Raw genomic sequence first — 22,914 nt, 5'->3', positions numbered from 1 at the left:
GGGAGGGACACACACACACACACACACACACACACACACACACCCAGAGGGACAGGCAGCGGACTTCACTCCTCTTCTCCTCATGGACCCTGAAGGCTTCACAGGACTCGGATCTGGAGCAGCATGAAGGTCGGAGGAGCCGCGGCGCTGCTGCTGCTGCTGCTCGGCCGCTGCTGCTGCACCAGCCCCGGCAGGACAGGTAGGACCGAGCGGGGGGGCCGGGGGGGGGGGGGGACTTGCGATCAAGAGTTACTGGTTTCTTTCCTCGTGTTTCTGTATTTAAAGGTTGTTTGGTCCGTTTTTCATGTTCGTTGATCGATCCCCGCAGGAAGTAACAACATGAGAGTTAATGACGGGATGAAAACTCCTTCCCTGTTTCATAGAAACATTACAGCAGGACTAAAGTCAATCAATCACTAATATTATTACAAACAAACAACTCAAGACCAACTAAAGATCAATCAGTGTTTCTTGATGTTCTGATCATCATGTATCTCACAGCGTGATGAGCCCTTTGGAGACTTAAATGCACCTTCAGTGTCTCTTAGTATAATAAGGTTGAAAAGATGAATCCACACATTTCTGTTTGCCTGAAAGTAAAAACACATAAAAACACATCAGTGTAATAATAAGAACAGAGCTGCTCTCCCCAGAGGATGAACCTTCATGACACCTCCTCCATAACAGGAGGCACCCAGCATCATGACCTTTACCTTCTTCACAGCTCCCCTCTTTTTAATTATCATCCTTTAGTTTGACCTCATGAAACGATGAGGTGATTTATCTGAACTGAGAAGAAACACAAAGCATTCTGGGAGTGATGAGGTTTCAGCATAAAGCTGCTCAAATAAGACTTTTGTTCCTGGAAACAATATAAATAATAAATAAATGATGACAATGTGTGTGTCTGTGTGTGTGTGTGTCTGTGTGTGTGTGTCTGTGTGTGTGTGTGTGTCATGATAAGTGAAAACAGCTGACTGCAGTCTCTCTTTGTCTGGACAGGATTTGATGAAGGTGATTTGTTGGGATGAAGTGTTGTTGTGTTGCTACACATGCTTCAGTCCAGGCAGCCAATCAGAGGCCAGGATTCACTGGGCACAGAGAACGTTGTCAAAGTAGTTGAAGATATCTTCCAGGAGGCTTAGTTGCTCTAGAATTTTTTAGAAATGTCCAAGAAGACGTGGTCCTTCATGGTGTTGTAGAGTTCCTTTTGGAGGTTGGGAGGCCTCAAGAGGGTTCAAGGCCTCAGGAAGGAGGACTTTGGTCTTGAAGAGGTCCATGAGGAGGGTCCAATAGAGCTTGAATTGGTGTAAAGGCTCATTGAGCAGGTCTAAATGGTCCTCTAACATGTTGTACAACCCCTGAAGGTAATCCTGAAGACTCGGCCGGGGTCCAGGAGCTTTGAGGGGTTCCCCAGGAGCTAAATTATGTCCATAAGCATTAGTGCTGTTGCTACGGTTACTTGGAGTTTAATTCACAACCAGAGGTTAAACTGTTGTTTCTGGTGATAATGTGCACATTCATTCGTGATCTGTGAACAGAGGGTGTGTGTGTCTGTGTGTGTGTGTCTGTGTGTGTGTGTCTGTGTGTGTGTGTGTGTGTGTGTGTGTGTGTGTGTGTGTGTGTCTGTGTGTGTGTGTGTGTGTGTGGTTTTTGGTTCTAAACTTGAGTGCTTCAGTTGCAGTAAATTGTGAAACACGGATTGTTGTGACTGAATGACGTTCGACCTTCGGTCTACCAGGGAATTCTGTGTGTGTGTGTTTGTGTGTGTGTGTGTGTGTGTGTGTGTCAGCCATGTTCCCATTGAGTTTGACTTTTGGGAAAGACCTTGGCAGTGTGTGTGTGTGTGTATGTTTCTTTTGAGGCAGCTAAATGACACTCTACATAATAAAGGATGCTGGAGCCTCGTGGTTACCACGGCGACACACTTGGCCTGGCGAGTCGGGCCGTATCGACTGAAAGCTCAAACTTTTTATTCTCACTTATTGATTTGTAGGTGATCATCATTTGTCCTCTAAATGTCACGCTTATCCAACACACACACACACACACACACACACACACACACACACACACACACACACACACACACACACACTGCGTTCACAAATCAAATCAATCATATTTAGTAGAACATGTGCACTCACACTGTTCCCATCCGTGGGCCAATGAAATCACTTTAATTAGAGCAGGCAATTAAGTAGCACAACAACAACCTGATGTTTGATTTCTATACTTCTATTGGTCTGCATTTAGCAGCAGCAGTGCATCCTGGGGGATTTTCAGGGCTGGAATGTGAAGAATGTCAATAACGTAGCTCAGAGGCTTTTAGCAGGATTTTACAGGCCGCTCGCTTACTGTAACATGTGAACTCCGTGTTGAGAGCTGAAACACGTCTGACCTCATAACTAGCTGCTGCTCGATCCTCAGAGGTCAGAGGTCACACAGAGACCAGGCGGAGGTCAGCTGTCATCACCCAAACCCATCACCCATCAATGTGCTGTCTTGATTCTAATGGACTCAATTGTTACAAAAGCTGTGGTGTTCCACAGGGCTCAATCCTCGGGCCCCTCTCATTTACACTTTCTGAAATATGTATCACGCCTCTTTCTAGATAACCAAGTACTACAAACTACCTTCAATACTTTGAATCGTGGGCTTCGACGTGTATAAACGTACTCAAGTTGTATTTCTGTACATAGTGTAACCGGACACCGGTAATAACGCCTACCGCCGTGATCCTCCAACCGGTCTCACCTGTTCACGAGCAGCAGAGCCACGGGCGGCAGGAAGTGTCACCGGACAACGGGCTTTTCAAAATAAAACTTCAGCTCTTTTCATCTTTCTAGTAGCGCTTTCATCCTCGTAGTTATGAATCAAGGTTTATTGTGTTTTTGTTATAACCAACAAAAGTAAACCAACCACAGAGCTCCTCGTACGTCCTGGAGCTCACGGTCAGCCAATCACAGCTCGAGGAGAGGCTCAGAAGGTCCATGTGTCCTCAGGCCGTCCCCAGAGGACACATGGACGCTCAGTGGCTGGACACTTTGCTCTCAACAGAGAGAAAGGGAGCAGCTCCAGAGCCTCAGACGTGCAGAGTCTCGCTCCGACCTGCACACAGTGCTGCCGGCAGGACACACACACACACACACACACACACACACACACACACGCACACAGACACACACACACACACACACACACACACACACACACACGCACACACACACGCACACACACACACACACACACACACACACACACGCACACACGCACACACACACGCACACACACACACACACACACACACACACACACGCACACACACACGCACACACACACACACACACACACACACGCACACACACACTGTGCAGGTTCTGTGATTTGTGCGATTGGGAAGTCGTTCTCTCCTGCTCAGCATTTCAAATGCAAATTATTTTAAATCAAACCGATGAACATTTTAAAACACCAGCGTCTGATTTCCTTCATTCGTTCCCCACAGACGCCTCTTCTTGTTTTATTGATCTCTGATTCATGGACTCGTATCTCATTAAGCACAAAAGCTTAATTGCTTCCAGAGGAATCTCTCGTGAAGAAGCGCTTCATTCGCTCGGCTCTGCTGTCCTCCGTGGTCACCTGACAGGAAGCTGATCCTGTTCATGCAGCGTTTGGACACATTTTAGTGAAGTGGAGCTTCCACCTGAGAAATGTTCCTGCAGCAGGACCAGCGCTTCTCAGCCAGCCGACACATTCCTGAGTGTGTGTGTGTGTGTGTGTGTGTGTGTGTGTGTGTGTGTGTGTGTGTGTGTTACACACAGAGACAAGGCCACTGTGTTCCTGGCGTTCTGCAGGACAACATGTCTGAGTCCACGAGTCCACGAAACATTCATTTGTTTACAAACTAGGGCCGTGAATTCAGAATAAACTAGAATGTGTCCTTCTGGTTTAAGTCCATCAATTTAAACTTAAACAAAGTCCCAGTACAGAAAACCACATCTGTCCAGTTCTGTACTAATTTAACGTGAGAACTCTATTTGAGTTTTAAAGTATTCAAGCAATGTTAAATTCAATTGAAATCAGGAGCAGCAAATACAGTTTTTTAGTCTTTGCATTGTCTTTAAATTACAGTTTAAATCAGTTTTAAACAGTTGAAATCCTGTTGAATCATTTAAAATCAGTTCAAACTCGATTAATGGACTCGATTATGAAACCAGTTCATATCAGATATGACATCTGTGTTCCCTGTCTCGTCCCGTCCACTCGTCAATAAAACCACTTAGGCGCAGTTTGACCTCGGTGAAGAGCTCTCATTGATTGGTGGCTGCAGGCGAGGTCACTGAAGGTCAAACTGTCATCAGTTTTTGACAATGTGGTCAATGTGGTCTTGATGACCACATGGCGTTGTGTCCTCTGGACCTTTAAGTCAGAGCTCCGTTGTTCATCTACAGGACGTCTCCATGTGACATCCTCACGACGCCGCGATTGGTCAGCTGATACGATGATGTCACAACCATGTATGTGTGTCGTATTGGTACTTTTTCTGAAGTAGAACATTTAGCTGCTGCTCCTGGTCCCGTCTCGCGGTCTAAAGGTGGACAGAACAGGAGGGACAACGGTGGACGGATTCTCTCACGCACACATTCCTCCGAGAGTCCTGTTACAACGAGAGAGGAAGACTCTGTTATCTCTTCATCTCTCTCAGGTTGTGACACAGATCACTCCTCCTCCTCTCTGAGCTCTCATTGGCTGCTACTGAGATTACAATCTGGAGAAGTTTCATCATCAATCTTCAACGTCAGAAATTTAATTTGGGAAGTTGATTTGTAGTTAAAACTGACAAAAGATCGAGAACAATCATGTCCAGGACTGTAAAGTCCTCTCTGGCTGCCACGGGTCTGACCTTCTGCCAACATTTACAGCACCTCTCAAACAGAGGGGGGAACGACCATGTGACCATGTGTCTATGGCCTCACACACACACACACACACACACACACACACACACACACACACAGTGTTTGTTCAAGAACAGGTCCGATCTGTCAGACTGTTTTTTGGATGACGCAGTTTTAAGGTGCGCTGCATATGAAAGGTGTGTGTGTTCTGTGTGTGTGTGTGTGTGTGTGTGTGTGAGTTGCGTAACTTAAACTTGGAAGTCATTACCATTGGTGTCTCTTTTTGTTTAATTGTTACTCTGATTTATATATGGTATTATGACGTGTTGCTCTTACTCATAGCAGCTTCTTAAAGAAAGTGTACTTCTGTCAATGTGATGTAATATTGTACATCACCATGATAACCTTTCTAAAGTACGTTCTCACCATGTCAGAAAAACCCCAACTAGACGTGAAGATTTGAGGAGGCGAGGAGAGGAGGCAAGGAGAAGAGGATGTAGTGGGAGGAGAACTAGGGGGGAGAGAAGGGAGTAAACGAGTGGGAGAGGATGCAAGAAGAGGCAGGAAGGGAGGAAGGACGAAAGCTCTATTTCATCACATATGAATATATATCTATACTGTATGCGTTCCTATTGGCCGTCTTTGTGACATCACGGCGGGGAGTCAGCCAATAGGGAACGCAGGGAAAAGTCATTATCAGTTTAGGAACTAATGATGTGTTTGAATTCTAATGTTCTCTGTTCAGAACTCTTGGATGTGTTTCCTGCTAAATCAAAACTAGTGTGGAGGCAGCAGAACATCTGTCAACAAACACTCGCCATCCTGCGATGTAACTCCCGTTGTCTCCGTGGTTCTGCAGGAAGTCGTTTGTTCTAATTGTTCCTGTTGGGTCTCATTCCTCTCTGACGAGTAATGGTCCGAATGTGTCTTGCAGTTGAACCGGTTCTTCTTTGTAAAGGCGTCACACCTTCCAGCTCCTCCTGAGAGCCTCTCATGAGCTTACATAGAACCACACATGGTAACCTGCATGAAGACAAAGTAGGGACATTATAACACACTCTGAGTGATTAAGGATGTCATGATATCAGCTCATTTTCAAAAGGCAATGCACTAATCCAACCAATATCTCTGAATATTTAAAATGCTCCAGCTTTGTGATTAATAGCTGTCTTTAGTGGATGGAAGATGACATTTTCACTTCAATACAAGATGAGTACATCAGGAAACTAGTGGCCATCAGGGGAACTGCAACTAACATTTGAACATCTGTCTGTCTGTTTATCTACCTACCTGTCTGTCTGTCTGTCTGTCTGTCTGTCTGTCTGTCTGTCTGTCTGTCTGTCTGTCTGTCTGTCTGTCTGTCTGTCTGTCTGTCTGTCTGTCTGTCTGTCTGTCTGTCTGTCTATCTATCTATCTATCTATCTATCTATCTATCTATCTATCTATCTATCTATCTACCTACCTATCCCTCCCTCCAGTGTGTCAGGGGATGCATAACTATCTGACATTGCTGGGAGATCGTGAGTATCACTATAAGAACATGGTGAGGATGTACACAAACTGCTCCGTTGTCCTGGAGAACCTGGAGATCACCTACACCCTGGAGCACCAGGACCTGTCCTTCCTTCAGGTCAGTCCTCTGTCATCTCCCAACCATTCATCTGCTTTTAGAGTCCTTCCAGCTGCCGGTTTTGGTTCCTTTTTATCAAAGGGTCAAGTTTGCTTCCTGTGGTGCTACAGATGTGAGCGAGGGTCTTCTCAGAACGGTCTCTGTGTTGCCTTCGAGGTCGCTTTGACCCCAGTCACCGCGGCCTTCTAATAAGCTGCTCTTGTTGTCAGAAAGAGAATCTGAAGCCCGGAAGATAAACAGGGACGTTGTGGAGCGAGTCAGAGTGCCTTCCATCGTCAGCAGAGGGACTTCTACACAGTCCACAGCTGCATGGCCCGTCCCCCGTGTGTGTGGCGTGAAGTCGCCCAACATCTGCAAGGACACAGATTAGAGGAGACCAATCACACCACCAGGGGGCGACTCCTCTGGTCCCATAGAGAAAATTACTTCTCTCTTGATTTATTCCCTCAGTAAACATTGTAAAGTTTATGGTCTCAGTCTCTAGTTTCAAGTCTTCTTCAATACAGCATGATGTTCATTTAGTGAATGATGGTCCATTTAGAGTCAAACAGACCATAAACAGGAGAAGCTTTAGGGCGGGGCTACACAATGACTGACAGGTCTCTAATAGAGACGTATGCATGTTTTCACATCCAAGTACTCATATCATCACTTCCTGTTCACTGGTTGATACAAAAGAAAATGGCCTAAACTGGAGACTTCAAACATCTACTTCTTTTTCTGATGAAACCAGCAGCTACGTTGAAGGAGAGGAATAAAGACTGTTGAATAGTTTGCAATCATTTGCCAAAAAACAGCCTAAAAACAAATGATGATGATGATGATGATGATTTCTACTGCTTTGTTCAGACCATTGAGGAAGTGGGAGGCTACGTTCTGATTGCCATGAACGAGGCCAACGTCATCCCGCTGGTCAACCTGAAGCTGATCCGAGGCCAGAACCTCTACGATCACAAGTTCGCCCTCCTGGTGATCTCCAACTACCGCCTGGACCAGTCGTCTGCAACGCACAACTACACCAGTGGGCTGAGGCAGCTGCTGCTAAGCAACCTGACGGGTACACACACACACACACACACACACACACACACACACACACACACACACACACACACACACACACACACACACACAGCCTCAGCTCAGCTCCTTCATCTGAAGTTAGAATCCTCTGTGTCCCTCCAAGAGGACTCAGGAAAGCTCACACGGTCTCCTCCTCGCAGAAATCCTGAAAGGAGGCGTGAAGATGATGCACAATCACTTGCTGTGCAACGCCGAGACCGTCCAGTGGCGGGACATCCTGGACGGAGACAACAGCTCCAACGTGGTCTTCAAGACGAGCGACTTCCCGCGGAGATGTACGTGGAATCAGGAGGAAGCTCCTCCCCCTGCTGCTGCTGAGCATTAATGTGTGTGCGTGTGTGTTTACAGGTGAGAAGTGTGACCCCAGGTGTGTTAGCGGCTCGTGTTGGGCAGCCGGGCCGGATCACTGCCAGAGATGTAAATATTGAACTCCTCATTAACATTAAATATCAAACAGAAAGACAAGATAGATCTTGTATATACACTCACCGGCCACTTTATTAGGTACACCTGTCCAACTGCTCGTTAACACTTAATTTCTAAGCAGCCAATCACATGGCGGCAACTCAGTGCATTTAGGCATGTAGACATTGTCAAGACAATCTCCTGCAGTTCAAACCGAGCATCAGTATGGGGAAGAAAGGTGATTTGAGTGACTTTGAACGTGGCATGATTGTTGGTGCCAGAAGGGCTGGTCTGAGTATTTCAGAAACTGCTAATCTACTGGGATTTTCACGCACAACCATCTCTAGGGTTTACAGAGAATGGTCCGAAAAAGAAAAAACATCCAGTGAGCGGCAGTTCTGTGGGCGGAAATGCCTTGTTGATGCCAGAGGTCAGAGGAGAATGGCCAGACTGGTTCGAGCTGATAGAAGGGCAACAGTGACTCAAATAACCACCCGTTACAACCAAGGTGGGCATAAGAGCATCTCTGAACGCACAGTACGTCCAACTTTGAGGCAGATGGGCTACAGCAGCAGAAGACCACACCGGGTGCCACTCCTTTCAGCTAAGAACAGGAAACTGAGGCTACAATTTGCACAAGCTCATCGAAAATGGACAATAGAAGATTGGAAAAACGTTGCCTGGTCTGATGAGTCTCGATTTCTGCTGCGACATTCGGATGGTAGGGTCAGAATTTGGCGTCTACAACATGAAAGCATGGATCCATCCTGCCTTGTATCAACGGTTCAGGCTGGTGGTGGTGGTGTCATGGTGTGGGGAATATTTTCTTGGCACTCTTTGGGCCCCTTGGTACCAATTGAGCATCGTTGCAACGCCACAGCCTACCTGAGTATTGTTGCTGACCATGTCCATCCCTTTATGACCACAATGTACCCAACTTCTGATGGCTACTTTCAGCAGGATAATGCGCCATGTCATAAAGCTGGAATCATCTCAGACTGGTTTCTTGAACATGACAATGAGTTCGCTGTACTCAAATGGCCTCCACAATCACCAGATCTCAATCCAATAGAGCATCTTTGGGATGTGGTGGAACGGGAGATTCGCATCATGGATGTGCAGCCGACAAATCTGCGGCAACTGTGTGATGCCATCATGTCAATATGGACCAAACTCCCTGAGGAATGCTTCCAGCACCTTGTTGAATCTATGCCACGAAGAATTGAGGCAGTTCTGAAGGGAAAAGGGGGTCCAACCCGTTACTAGCATGGGGTACCTAATAAAGTGGCCGGTGAGTGTATATATACTACATGAGGTGTATCTTTGTCTTATAGTATTGTCATACATCTTTGTTATACATGGTATTTTATATTAGAAATCACATTTACTCAGTATAACATCCACTACACCTTGAAGGAATAATATAACAATTATGATAATACTTTACATCTGACAGCGTAAAACAAAACAAATGAAAACATAAAAGATATTGAAAAGAGGTGCACTTTCACCAGCCGAAATATTAAGGTGATGAACACATTAATGCATCAGTAGAACTCAATGACGAAACATGTGTGCAATTATATTTTGCTACTCATACTTTTAGAAGCACTGTAATACTGTAATAGAAGCACTACTTTGACTTGACTGGAGCAGAACTTCTTGGACTGGACTGAAGCAGTAGACTAGGGGACCAGCTCTCACGTGTCCTTGTGTCTCAGTCACCAGGCTCCATTGTGCCGAGCGGTGCAGCAGAAGGTGTCGCGGTCCGGGACCCAGCGACTGCTGTAACGAGCACTGTGCGGCCGGCTGCTCCGGACCTCGAGCCAGCGACTGCCTGGTCAGTGAGCAGCGGCTAGTGCTTTTAGCATCGTTAGCCACTAGCTTCCATTAGTCGCATGGCGGCTGACTCTTTGTGTGTCTCTCCACTTCCTCTGCAGGCCTGCAGGGATTTAAACGACGACGGGACCTGCAAAGACGCTTGTCCGCAAATGACAGTCCACGACCCCAAGACGTACCGGCAGATCAACAACCCCAACGCCAAGTTCGCCTTCGGGGCGACCTGCGTCAAGGCCTGCCCCCGTACGGACTTTAAACCCTCTCATTCTGTTGTGATGACCCTGTAACTCATTCTAAATCTCTATTGAAGTGTCGATTGATCGCCTTGCATTGATTCGGATCACCTTTTTTATTTCATGGTGTATTTGACTTTTGGTGGAAGTTGATCCAGTTCGGATTTGTTGGTTTCTTCTTGTGAAGATAACTACGTGGTGGATAGTGGATCATGCGTCCGTACCTGCAGCGCTGGAACATACGAGGTGGAGAAGAACGGAGTCCAAAGCTGTAAACACTGCAACGGTCCCTGTCCCAAAGGTAGAGACAACTACAGACACAGATAAAGAGACACAAACACCCAACACAATAACCCGAGTCTCTGTGCTCCGCCAGTCTGTGACGGCATTGGGCTCGGGGCTCTGAGCAACGCCCTCGCCATCAACGCCTCCAACATCGAATCCTTCAGGAACTGCAGCAAGATCATCGGGGACGTCAGGCTCCTGCAAACCTCCTTCACCGGGTGAGACGCTCTGAGACACAGTACCAGCTTATTACGGATTGCTTTCCATTATAGAGATGAATCTAATTCCTCACCACACATAAAGAGACCAGATATAGTGTCTCAAACAGATCCTTTCTGAGGCGTTTTCTTTTATCTTTCAGAGATCCGCACGATAAAATCCCACCGATGGATCCGGCTAAGCTGGAGTATTTGAGGACGGTGAAGGAAATCACAGGTAGGTCGAAGATTGTCGGTGCATCTCTTTGGTCTTTTAAAATGCCTCCGAAATGTAATAAACATCTGGATCACGTTCCTTGAGTCTTCTGGTTATGACCAGTTGTTTCCTCCAGGCTTCCTGCTCATCCAGTTTTGGCCAGAGAATATGACCTCTCTGTCAGTGTTTGAGAACCTGGAGATCATCAGAGGAAGAACCACCCACTCGTGAGTCAGCTGATACATGTACACACCAATATTGTTATGAATTCACTTGACACAGATGGTGAGAGGTTGGGTAAAGCTCACCGTGTTGAATCGTTCCTCTTCAGACGTTACAGTCTGTTGGTGATGCAGGCAGAGAACCTCCTCTGGCTGGGTCTGCGCTCTCTGAAGGAGATCAGTGCCGGTAAAGTGATGATAAAGAACAACCCTCAGCTGTGCTACACCAAAGCGGAACAGTGGAACCACCTCAACAGGTCCAGCGACCAGACCGCCACCGTAGAGATGAACGCTCCCCCTGACGTCTGCGGTGAGCTTCTGGACCTCGCTGCCTCCATCACTGCTTTGGGGAATTAAATGAGAGATGTTTTCTCGTCTGGTTCACACAGAACAACAGAATCGAACCTGCGACCAGGAGTGTTCAGACAAGGGCTGCTGGGGCCCAGGTCCCACTATGTGTCTCTCCTGTCGCCTTTTCAACCGTAGGGGGCGCTGTGTGGCGTTCTGCAACCTGCTGCAGGGGTGAGGACAACAGACACATATGATCTGCTTTCAAAGCTGTCAACTTCCGACCTCCACCAATAATCAATATTTAGATTATAAATGCACTATATTTATATATATATATTACTTTTACTTGAAGTACTTGTCATACTCATGCTTCAGTAAATGTTTTGACTCATCACACTACACTGTGTATTTCTGTTGTCCATTTGATCTTGTATATAAAATAAATGTGGTAACAATGTGCTTCTGCAGCGAGCCCAGAGAGGTGGAGGTGGGCCGCCGCTGCGAGGAGTGTCACAGCGAGTGTCTCCCGCAGACCAGGACGCCGACCTGCGAAGGACCGGTGAGTCCAGCTGTGTCCCTCGTCCCTCGTCTTCATTTGACGGACTCAACTCTCACAGCGATCCGCTTACGAGCAAAGAACCATCAGGGTTCACCTTAAATCGTGTCTTTGTGTCGATCAGGATTTATGGTCAATCTGTTCGTTTGAGACTAACAGACGTGTAATAAACTACAATCACAAAAAACATTATTAAGCTTAACGAAAACAATGTTTGCAGAACATATCTAAAAACAACATTTAATTCACAGATATGAACTTCAAAAACTCCTTTAATTTTTGACTGAAAGTTTCCTCCGATGCCCCCTGCAGGGCTCCGACCAGTGTTCCCAATGCGCCCACCTGAAGGACGGCCCCCACTGCGTTCGGCGCTGCCCCCATGGTGTGTTGGGAGACGGAGACGCGTTGATCTCGAAGTACGCAGACGGGAAGGGCCAGTGCCAGCCATGCCACCAGAACTGCACCGAGGGGTGAGGCCCAGCAGGGTGGAGGGGGGGTTCAGGGGGGGGGGGGTCTATGAAGTCGTCTAAACTGAGAATGAGAAAGAGCTTTTGTCTCCGTTTTTGCAGGTGTTCTGGAGCTGGACTCTCAGGATGCAGCAGGTAAAGAGTGTTTAGTATCAGTGTGGAAGTAGATCTAGTACTTGGATGTAGATCTGAAGATGCACACCGATAGTAACACACCTTTGCTGTGTCCTCTCAGTGCGCCCATCGCCTCCACCATGGCGGTGGCCGTGGTGGGCGGGCTCCTCATCGCGGTCATCGTGGCGTTGGTCATCTTTGTCTTGCTGCGGCGACGGCGAATCCGGAGGAAGAGGACAACGCGGCGCCTGCTGCAGGAGAGAGAGGTGGGGTTTCTTGGCCTGTAGATGTTGGGGCTGAGTGGACTGAAGGATCTAAACTGTGGTCTCTGTAGCTGGTGGAGCCGTTGACGCCGAGTGGAGAAGCGCCCAATCAGGCGCTGCTGAGGATCCTCAAGGAGACGGAGTTAAAGAAGATCCGGGTGCTCGGCTCCGGGGCCTTCGGAACCGTCTTCAAGGTGAGGACGTTTGATGCTAAACAGTGCTTCATGGTTCTTCTACTAAAGTGCTCTGGTTCTGACTCAGGGAATAATGCAGGAAAAGAGAATCCCAACGTGTTGAAAAAACAGGATGTATTATCATCAATCCGTTTGATAATGCTCTTACAAACATGCAACATGCCCACAGGTAGGAGGGCGTGTATGACTGATCATAGGAATGTTCCTCATTAAATTCCTTTGACGTGTTTCTATTGTTTCTATTGTTCTCAGGGCCGGTGGAACCCTGAAGGAGAGAATGTGAGGATCCCCGTAGCCATTAAAGTTCTCCGCGAGGCCACATCGCCTAAAGCCAACCAAGAAATCCTGGACGTAAGGCTCCTCCTCCTCCGGATGCTCTTCGTCCTCATAATGCTCCTCGGCTCCTCCTCATTGTGACCCTCCTCCCCATAATGCTGCTCCTCATTTTTCCCACTGTTTCTCCTTTTTGTCAAGTCTTGATTTGTGTGCTCAAACACTCTCTGACCTGCTGTGGGTATGAAGTCACATGTGTGTGTCTGTGTGTAGGAGGCGTACGTGATGGCCAGCGTGGACCACCCTCACGTGTGCCGCCTGCTGGGGATCTGCCTCACGTCGTCGGTCCAGCTGGTGACTCAGCTGATGCCGTACGGCTGTCTGCTGGACTACGTGCGGCACCACAGGGACCACGTCGGGGCCCAGTGGCTGCTCAACTGCTGCGTCCAGATGGCGAAGGTGGGTCCAGACGCGTGAGGGGGGGGGGGTCTTCTGTTTGGGAAGAAGATCTGCGCCTTAGGCGGCGACTCATTGTAAGCCTGGCGGGGCCCATTAGCCCCAACAAGGCGGCGTTAATCTGTTCGCACACCACTTAAGCTCACTGTGATTTCTAAGTGCTGGGAAAATCACAAAGAACAAGGCCAGGAGCTCGGGAAGAATCCTCGTGATCCTCCTGTTTGCTCATTCTGAGATGTGTCCGATAATCCACATCCAGCTCTCAGGATCCCGGCTTCTCCCTTTCCTTTGTTACAACATCTGTGTTATTAGAAGGGACTCGCAATAACTTCAATCAAGAAGAAGTGCAACTTCTTAAGAGTGCTACGAATAACCATGTTCAGTGCTACTAAAAGGAGACAGAGGTGTAATAATAATAATAATAATAATAGATAAGCTGGTTGTGCTTATGTGATGCTTAAAATACAAAGCAGTGAGTTTGGACTGTGCGTGCAGGGCATGAACTACCTGGAGGAGCGTCACCTGGTGCACCGTGACCTGGCGGCTAGGAACGTCTTGGTGAAAACCCCCAACCACGTGAAGATCACCGACTTCGGGCTGGCCAAGCTGCTGGCGTCTGACGAGAAGGAGTACCACGCCGACGGAGGGAAGGTGTGTGTGATGTTGCTCCCGTTACCCGGGAGATGTACCTGGACACAGCGGCTTAGGGGCAGGCTTCATGATGATGTGTGTCTGCAGGTTCCCATTAAGTGGATGGCGCTGGAGTCGATCCTCCAGTGGACCTACACCCACCAGAGTGACGTCTGGAGCTTCGGTGAGTCAACCACCTGCTGGAAGTATTACAGAATCAACCAATCAGAGAAGACTCCGGTTTCCAGTTTAATATCAAAGCGGCTCTATTAACTCCTTCATGAACAGCAGTTCTTTTCCCCCGAAGTTACCAATGCTGGTTCTTCACAAGCTTCAGACCTTCATTCTGACACTAACGTGGCACTGCTCACTCCCCCTGAGAACCATCGTCGTGTTCCCAGGTTCACAAGCCTTGTTTTATGATGCAAAGTGTGTCAACGTCTACAGCTAGCAAAAGAAAATACCAACAATCCGAGCAAAAAGACCCCAGTCTTGTTTCAATCTAGGCAGATGACGTTGACAACAGGCTCCGCCCCCTTCAGAGACAGGAAGTACGTCCCATTAAAAACCATTTATGAAGCTAGTGACGCGTCTTCTTTGTTTCTTTTATCATCGTCCTCCAGAGAACTGCCTCTTCATCATCGTCATCAGCACTTAGTGTTTTCTTAAATTTCTAAACAACCCACCTTCAAGGTTCCTCTGATGTGTTGATGGTCTCTGACCTGTGGTCTGTGGTCTGCAGGTGTGACGGTGTGGGAGCTCATGACGTTCGGCTCCAAGCCGTACGACGGCATCCCGGCCAGCGAGATGTCGTTGGTTCTGGAGAGAGGAGACCGGCTGCCTCAGCCCCCCATCTGCACCATCGAGGTCTACATGATCCTGGTGAAGTGTAAGAGCTCCCTTCAAAGACACCTGGAGCACCTAGTGGACACCTGGAGAGTCTCTGACCGTGATGTCCTCTCTCCCTCTGTCTCTCCCTCTGTCTCTGACTGTCTTTCTCCTTCCAGGTTGGATGATTGACCCGTCCAGCCGTCCCAGGTTCAGAGAGCTGATAGTGGAGTTCTCAAAGATGGCCAGAGATCCATCCAGATACCTGGTTGTAGAGGTAGACTGTGTGTGTGCGTTTGTGTGAGTGTGTATGTGTGTCAGAGTGTGAAGTCTTTAGTTCATGAACATTGAGTCGTCTGTATTTTACTTCTATCAGTCACTCGTTAAATCGACAGCTGAGACCTGTGATCAGATCAGACTCTTTCTTAATGAAAAAATACTGGGTACACAAAAGTGTACCAGCTGTGTTGTACTTCTGTTGTACTTCTGTTGTACTTCTGCTGTACTTCTGTTGGAGTGAACGTGACAACCTTGTGACTCCTTCTCAGGGCGACCTCCCCAGTCCGTCAGACAGCAGGTTTTACTCCCGCCTGCTGAGCTCAGACGGCATGGACGACGTGGTAGACGCCGACGAGTACCTGCTACCTAACAAAGCAACGGGTTGCCATGACGACGGGTCCTGCCATGACGTGGTAAACACACACTGCAGCCGTCTCAGCTGCAACATCTGAATAATAAAGAAAGGAGGAATAGAATTGTGCATCTCCTGTCTTCCTCTCAGAACGGTCATCCACTCCGACAGAACAGCATCGCTCTGCGTTACATCACCGATCCGACCCACAACGCCGCGGATCAAGAAGACTTCGGCGGCCACGGTGCTCATCAGCTAATTTGCTTCCTCTAGTGCTCTCTCAGAGCTTCACCATGAGAAGACATGATCAACTCTTTCTCTCCCTTTCAGACTACATGAACCAGAGTCTGGGGGAAACCAGCCGGACCAGCAGGCTGTCCGAGGTCTTCAATCCCAACTACGAGGACTTGACGCTGGGCGCCGCCTCGCCCCAGTCGCCGCTGGACGAGCTGAAGTCTTTGGGACCCGAATACCTGAACACCGCCCAGAGCTCGCTGCCTCGGGCCGCCGGGGACAGCCTGGACAACCCGGACTACCAGGCAGACTTCCTGCCACGGGCCACGCCGCCCGGGAACGCTCTTCTCCTCCCGGCGGCGGAGAACCTGGAGTACCTGGGTTTGGTGGCTGCACTGGACGCCCCCGTCCGCTAGGGGGCAGCGGCCTCCGGGACACTGCAGGACGAAAGGGACATTGGGGACAAAGTTTCAGAAGCACAGTAAATCCCTGCCTTGCTTTTCTTTTGCCTCTCTGCATGATTTGTTTGTCAGCACTAAAAAATGAAATCAGGATGGAGGTTTGAAAATGTGAAGAAGACTCAACGGGTGAGGAAGTAGAAATGGGAACGTTTGCTTCATGGGGTCTTCAGGGTGTAAGGGGTTCATGCTGGACCCTCGGATCCTCCAGGCAGTAGAATATACCACTGTACAGCACGTCTTAAATGTTCTTCTAAATAGTCAGAAGCTCTCAATTCAATTCTAATTATTGGTTGCAGCACAACGTCCCCTCACACAGGAAGAACCTTTTGGACCGTATTTAAACGTATTCTTTTGAATTCCACTCAGGGTGTTCTTTTGTGTTCTTGCCTAAAAACGGGTTGATGGAAACAACTTTAGTAAAAATGTGACTGTGAGAAGAGTGAATTACCAAGTATTGTTGATGTTAGTACACATTTGAGCGTGAGTGAGGACGTGTGGTTGTGGAGAACGAGCTCTGGTGAATAAAAACGTGATCAGATCTTTGCAGATGATGAAATGAAGTCCTGTTGTTTAGCTGTTAAATGTGAATTGAGTTGTGAAGCTAGTTTGAGAATTGACATCAGGTTCAGATCCATGTGAACCAGTCTCAGTGTAGACCTGATCCTCTATGTGAACCAGAGTCAGTGTAATCAAAGTAGTGTAGTTAAAGGCGGGTATTGGTAGTAATAAGGTTACTTCATACATGTGATATCAACTCCCCCCGTCATTGAGAAATATGAAAATATGAGTAAATGACCTGCAGGAGCCATGAAGGAACCAGCGGAATAAGCTAAACCCAGGTCCAGGTGGAGTGAGGAGCACCAGGAGTGGAGGAGTCAGATCAGACCTGGAGGAGCACTAAGATGATGGAGGACTTCCACCTGAGAAGAAGAAGATTGTCATCAGCTCAAAACGTCATCACGACAAGCATCTGGCTCATCTGCTTTCTATCTATATATTGTGTATGTATTGTGTGTACACAATGTACACACATGTACTTTCTTCGTCCTGTGCAGACTGTGAAGCCCTCTGAGGCTTATTTGTTATTTGTGATTGTGACTTTACAAAATAAAAGGAATTGAATTGAATGGTTTTGTAGATGTAGAAACAAGGCTTGAATGAGACGGCGTGTGCTCCTGTATGTATGAATCACTGCTTTAGTGCTTCTTGTGTGGGGGCGGGCTCAGCCTCAAAACGTGCGTCTTTATTGGTTGTTCGTCAAGTAAGCCTTCGTCACTGGACCAACCAGAATGGCCAGGCATTTTTTCTTTAGCCAATCAGCAAACAGAGGAGTGTAGAGTGGGCGGGGCCAGCGGTGTAAACACTCGCTGCTCGACACCCCGCTAGTGGCTAAGCTAGCTAGCTCTTCCCTGCCTCACTCCGCCTCCGGAACTTTGGACCTCTCTCCCCGGGTTCAGATGGCCGGGGTCGCCCTCAGGTGTTCGGCTCCCTGGCGCTTTGTCCAGCTAAGAAGGTGAGGACCACAAAGACAGCAGAGGTTGGTGCTGTCATCGTGGGGCTATAAACTGCTCCATGAACTTTACCGAAGGGTCAAACGCACCGTCCACACTTTTACGACATCACAGCGGCTAGTCGAGTCTTCAACTAACGGGCGGCCTTTAGAACGCGTCGGACCCGGTCGTTTAAAGTTGAAGGGGAGTCAAGGTGACCGCTGGGAAATGCAGTCCGAGCAGTGAGGCACTTTTTCGGGTGTCTTGTTATGACCGTGATAGCTAGAGAGCAAGCTAGCTGCTGTTAGCTGTGCTAGCTGAGACCTTTGCTCCAGATTAAAGGGTCGGCTGGAGATGACGTCACCTGTTCCATACCATGTGTTCGTCATTTAAACGATGAACCAACGGCCGCAATATGAAAATCAATTCGTACGTTGAAGGTTACAGACAACTTAGCTGACTAAAGTGTGTTTTCCGTCGGTTGCTTGTGGGCAACGTTTGGTTTCTTCTTGCCATGAGAAGTCCAGTAAGGAAGGCTTTCTTCCTCTTGGTCAGATTCTCCAGGACTCCCAGTCTGACGTTCCACACCTCCGCCTCTCCGATGATGGGTGAGTCCAGATCCCCTCGGTTTTGGCTCAAAGTGGATTCATTGGGTCAGACCCGTCATGGTCAGCGGTAGGGATTACGTCGTTGTGTCCGTGTGCAGGAGCCACGGAGGAGCAGTTTGAGCAGGCCAGGAGCAGAATGTCCTCTCTGAAGACGGACCCGGGCAACGACGTCAAGCTGCAGATCTACGCTCTGTTCAAACAGGTGAGGTCACCGCCTCTTTTACTGTGAAGGGCTCAGCAGGAAGGATGCTCTTTAGACTTGGATCATAGATGCATCGGCGCTGTGTCTCATGTTTCCTCCTCCCCCTGCAGGCCACTCAGGGTCCCTGCAACACCCCCAAACCCGGGATGCTGGACTTCGTCAACAAGGTGAAATGGGAGGCGTGGAGGTCTCTGGGTGCCGTACCACAGGTATTCTCTCATGATTGACAGGTAGTCCGGCTGTTTAAGTGGCTCAGTTAAGTGGGAGCCAATCAGCATTGAGCTTCCTGTGTTGCTCAGGATGAAGCCCGGCAGAAATACTGCGACCTGATTGGCTCCCTGGTGGCGGCGGAAGGTGGAAAAGCTGCCAACGGCGCTGCAGTGCCTGCTGGGAGCGGCCCGGCATACGAGACGCTGCAGGTCACTACGGAGGATGACATCACCACCATCAAGCTGAACCGCCCGGCCAAGAAGAACGCCATCACCACTGAGGTCTCCCTCCTTCCCTTCTTCCTTCCTTCCTTCCTTCTTCCTCCTCCCTCGTCACATTCTCATGTTTCATTTGTATATGTGTGATCCGTTTGTTCTTAAACTTCCTGCTTTCCTCTCAGATGTACAACGACATCATCGAGGCTCTGAATCAGGCAGCCAAAGACGACTCGGTCCTCACAGTCTTCACTGGTACACACACACACACACACACACACACACACACACGGTTCTTCTTAAGGTGTATAAACGTCTCTCACCTGCCTCCAGGTGCCGGAGATTTCTACTGCAGCGGAAACGACCTCTCCAACTTCACCAACATCCCCGAGGGGGGGGTGCAGGAGCAGGCCCGTCGGGGGGGGGAGCTGCTGAGGTGAGCGCTGGGGCTCCTTCGCGTCTCCTCCTTCCCTCGTCCCCCCTCCTGGATTAATATGAACGTAACATTACCTTCCTCTTCCCCACAGGAAGTACGTGAAGGCCTACATCGACTTCCCCAAGCCGCTGGTTGCCGTGGTGAACGGACCGGCTGTAGGAATCTCTGTCACACTGTTGGGACTGTTTGACCTGGTGTACGCTACGGACCAGGTACACACACACACACACACATGAGTTTATGGTCTCTAGTTTCAAGTCTTCTTCAATGCAGTAAAACAGACCATGAAGCAGGGGGCGCTTTAGGGCGGGGCTACAAGCGGATTGACAGGTCTCTGATACACCAGGAAGCATGATGTCCTATTCTTCTAACCCGAGGACGTCTCCCTCAGGCCTCCTTCCACACTCCCTTCAGTCAGCTGGGTCAGAGCGCCGAGGGCTGCTCCTCCTACACCTTCCCCAAGATAATGGGCCCCGCCAAGGTACACAAACACACTCCTGCACCAAAAGGGACTTTGTGAACCTCCCGCTTGGTCGATTCGATACGTGTGTCTTACTGGTGCCCCCCCCCCCCCCCCCCCCAGGCCAGCGAGATGCTGCTGTTCAATAAGAAGCTGTCTGCGGTTCAGGCCTGTGAACTGGGTCTGGTCACCGAGGTTTTCCCTGACAGCAGCTTCCAGTCGGAGGTCTGGACCCGACTGAAGGCCTACGCCAAGCTGCCCCCCAACGTGAGCGCACACACACACACACACACACACACACACACACACACACACACACACACACATCGTCAGCTCTCCAACGGTCCTTGAACTCACCATGTGTGACCAACGCTTCCATCAGAAAACAAAACAAAAAAGACTTTTATTTTGAAAATCATGACATGCGAGAGTACGATGTGACAAGGAAAAAGACACATACTTAAAGTGCTTGATGTTCAGAGACTTGACGTCCTTTCCCGTCTGTCCCTCAGTCCCTGTCGTTGTCCAAGCAGCTGATCCGGTCCACAGAGAAGACCCTTCTCCACCAGGTGAACGATGCTGAGGTGGAGCGCCTGATGGAGCGATGGACCTCCGACGAGTGCTTCAACGCCGTCATGAGCTTCTTCCAGGCCAAGGCCCGACTGTGAGACCGTCTGTCTCTCAGCCCGTCTCACAGCCGTCCCTCCGCCAGGACGTTGGAGTAGTTTGACTCGTCCTCAGGATGAAGTTTGTTTCTTTACTGTTGAGCTACTACCAATGTCGTACCTCAGTGTAGTCATCTTCATCTTCATCTTCATCGTCTAAAGAACACATGAAGTTAAAGCGCCTTCAACCTTTGGAACATCTTTTTATTGTGTAATAATGTTGATTTATTCCATGAGGAAAATGCAGACTTTTGTTCAGAGACAAAAACTTGATTAATAATCGTTTTCTGGTGAAATAAATGAAAATGTGAATTTTCTTCTGAAAAATAAAAACTCTGTTTAACGACGTAAAGTAAATCGAGATTGAACCATATTCACAAGATCATAAGTTAAACTAACTTTAATTAAAAGAAGACAATCACTCAGCGTAATTAACTCTATAGAAACTGTTTCTGCCCCACGGACACCGTTATTTAAGTTAAAGGTAAACAACCGAGGAGTTATATTTAATAACTTAATCAAAGTTAAATGTAACAATACAACTGTGCAACAAACTAGGAGAATTAAAGGGGGTCTTTTGAATATTAGATCTCTGTGCTCTAAAGCTGTTTTAGTAAATGAACTAATATCTGACAACCATGTTGATATTTTCTGTCTTACTGAAACATGGCTATCGGATGGGGAGTACTTTAGCTTAAATGAAGCGACTCCTCCAAGTCATGTTAATACTCATATCCCCCGAGGCACAGGCCGAGGGGGTGGAGTGGCAGCTATTTATGACTCCTGCCTTTTAATAAACCTTAAACCTAAACTGGATTATAACTCATTTGAAAGTCTGACTTTCAGTCTTTCACAACCAACCTGGAAAATAATCCAGCCGGTTCTCTTTGTAATAGTGTACAGGGCCCCAGGTCCTTATTCTGAATTTTTATGTGAATTTTCACAGTTCTTAACGAGTTTGGTCCTTAAAACGGACAAGGTAATTATAGTGGGTGACTTTAACATTCATGTGGATGTCGATAACGACAGCCTTGGTACTTCATTTCTCTCTTTGCTGGAATCAATTGGTTTCTGTCAGACTGTAAACAAACCAACTCATTGTTTTAACCACACCCTCGACTTGGTTCTTGTGTATGGTATTGTGATAGAACACTTAACAATCTTTCCACAGAACCCTCTCCTGTCCGACCATTGTCTGATAACCTTTGAATTTCTACTGCCAGAATCTCCTCCTCCTGCCAAGGGTTTCTACAGTCGATGTTTATCGGACACCGCTGTAGCCTCATTTAAAGAAACCATTCCCTCTGCTCTAAGTTCAGTGTCCTGTCTCAAGATATCAGAAGACTCCTGTGAAAACTTCAGTCCGTCACAAATCGACCATCTTGTCGATACTGCCACAGGCTCTTTGAGAATGGCGCTGGACGGTATTGCTCCCCTCAAAAGAAGAATGGCAACAAGAAGGAAGTTCGCGCCTTGGTATAACTCTCAAACCCGGAACCTAAAGCAAACTGTGCGGAAACTTGAGCGGTTATGGCGTTCCACCAAATCAGAAGGATCTAGGCTAACTTGGCAAGACAGCGTTAAAACATATAAGAAGGCTCTCCGTAACGCAAGAGCATCTTATTACTCATCATTAATCGAGAAAAATAAAAACAACTCCAGGTTTCTCTTCAGCACTGTAGCCAGACTGACAGAGAGTCACAGCGCTGTCGAGCCGTGTATTCCTGTGGACCTCAGTAGTAACGACTTTATGAACTTCTTCAATAATAAGATTCTGACTATCAAAGAGAAAATTGATGGTCTACTACCCCCAACCGGAGCCAACCCGTCCGCGGATGTAGGATCCTTGGACGCAGCCGTGGGCCCTGATACCTACTTGGATTGTTTCTCTTCCATCAACCTTGATCAACTGACTTCTACAATTTTGAAATCCAACTCTTCCACTTGTCTCCTGGATCCGATTCCAACTAAGCTGCTTAAGGAAGTTTTTCCGTTAATTAGCACATCCCTACTGGATATTATGAATCTGTCTTTGTTGACAGGACATGTACCACAGTCCTTCAAGGTAGCTGTAATTAAACCTCTTCTGAAGAAACCTACCCTAGCTCCAGAGGTGTTGGCTAACTACAGACCCATCTCTAATCTTCCCTTCCTCGCTAAGATCCTGGAGAAATCTGTCGCGAATCAATTATGTGACTTTCTACAAAACAATGCTTTGTTCG

The 22,914-nt window shown here is 48.0% G+C and overlaps 2 protein-coding genes across 3 annotated transcripts; both read left to right on the top strand.

Moving 5' to 3' along the window:
• Window positions 1–38: 38 nt before the first annotated feature.
• LOC119198448 (melanoma receptor tyrosine-protein kinase-like) lies at window positions 39–17,533 on the top strand. Its single transcript, XM_037455638.2, has 27 exons — window positions 39–199; window positions 6,377–6,528; window positions 7,378–7,585; window positions 7,752–7,886; window positions 7,960–8,028; window positions 9,738–9,856; window positions 9,957–10,098; window positions 10,276–10,389; window positions 10,465–10,591; window positions 10,735–10,808; window positions 10,924–11,014; window positions 11,119–11,318; window positions 11,398–11,530; window positions 11,768–11,858; window positions 12,168–12,325; window positions 12,425–12,457; window positions 12,558–12,702; window positions 12,771–12,893; window positions 13,146–13,244; window positions 13,440–13,625; window positions 14,118–14,273; window positions 14,361–14,436; window positions 14,995–15,141; window positions 15,260–15,357; window positions 15,629–15,772; window positions 15,862–15,955; window positions 16,042–17,533. Exons 1-27 carry the CDS (start codon window positions 124–126, stop codon window positions 16,359–16,361), a joined length of 3,510 nt encoding a protein of 1,169 aa, XP_037311535.2. The 5' UTR covers window positions 39–123; the 3' UTR covers window positions 16,362–17,533.
• Window positions 17,534–17,745: 212 nt separating this feature from the next.
• On the top strand, window positions 17,746–21,038 carry eci2 (enoyl-CoA delta isomerase 2). 2 transcript variants are annotated; one of them, XM_037455640.2, is made up of 11 exons: window positions 17,746–17,919; window positions 18,452–18,504; window positions 18,603–18,706; window positions 18,817–18,915; window positions 19,006–19,197; window positions 19,317–19,386; window positions 19,465–19,567; window positions 19,659–19,779; window positions 19,959–20,048; window positions 20,151–20,294; window positions 20,540–21,038. In XM_037455640.2, exons 1-11 carry the CDS (start codon window positions 17,864–17,866, stop codon window positions 20,693–20,695), a joined length of 1,188 nt encoding a protein of 395 aa, XP_037311537.2. In that variant the 5' UTR covers window positions 17,746–17,863; the 3' UTR covers window positions 20,696–21,038. The 2 variants fall into 2 exon arrangements, with proteins under 2 accessions (XP_037311537.2, XP_037311538.2); XM_037455641.2 differs by having other exon boundaries at window positions 17,749–17,943.
• Window positions 21,039–22,914: the final 1,876 nt, after the last annotated feature.

This window comes from Pungitius pungitius, chromosome 19, assembly GCF_949316345.1.
Source record: "Pungitius pungitius chromosome 19, fPunPun2.1, whole genome shotgun sequence".
In the NCBI taxonomy this organism is placed as follows: domain Eukaryota; kingdom Metazoa; phylum Chordata; class Actinopteri; order Perciformes; family Gasterosteidae; genus Pungitius; species Pungitius pungitius.
This window is presented reverse-complemented; position numbering and strand designations above follow the sequence as displayed.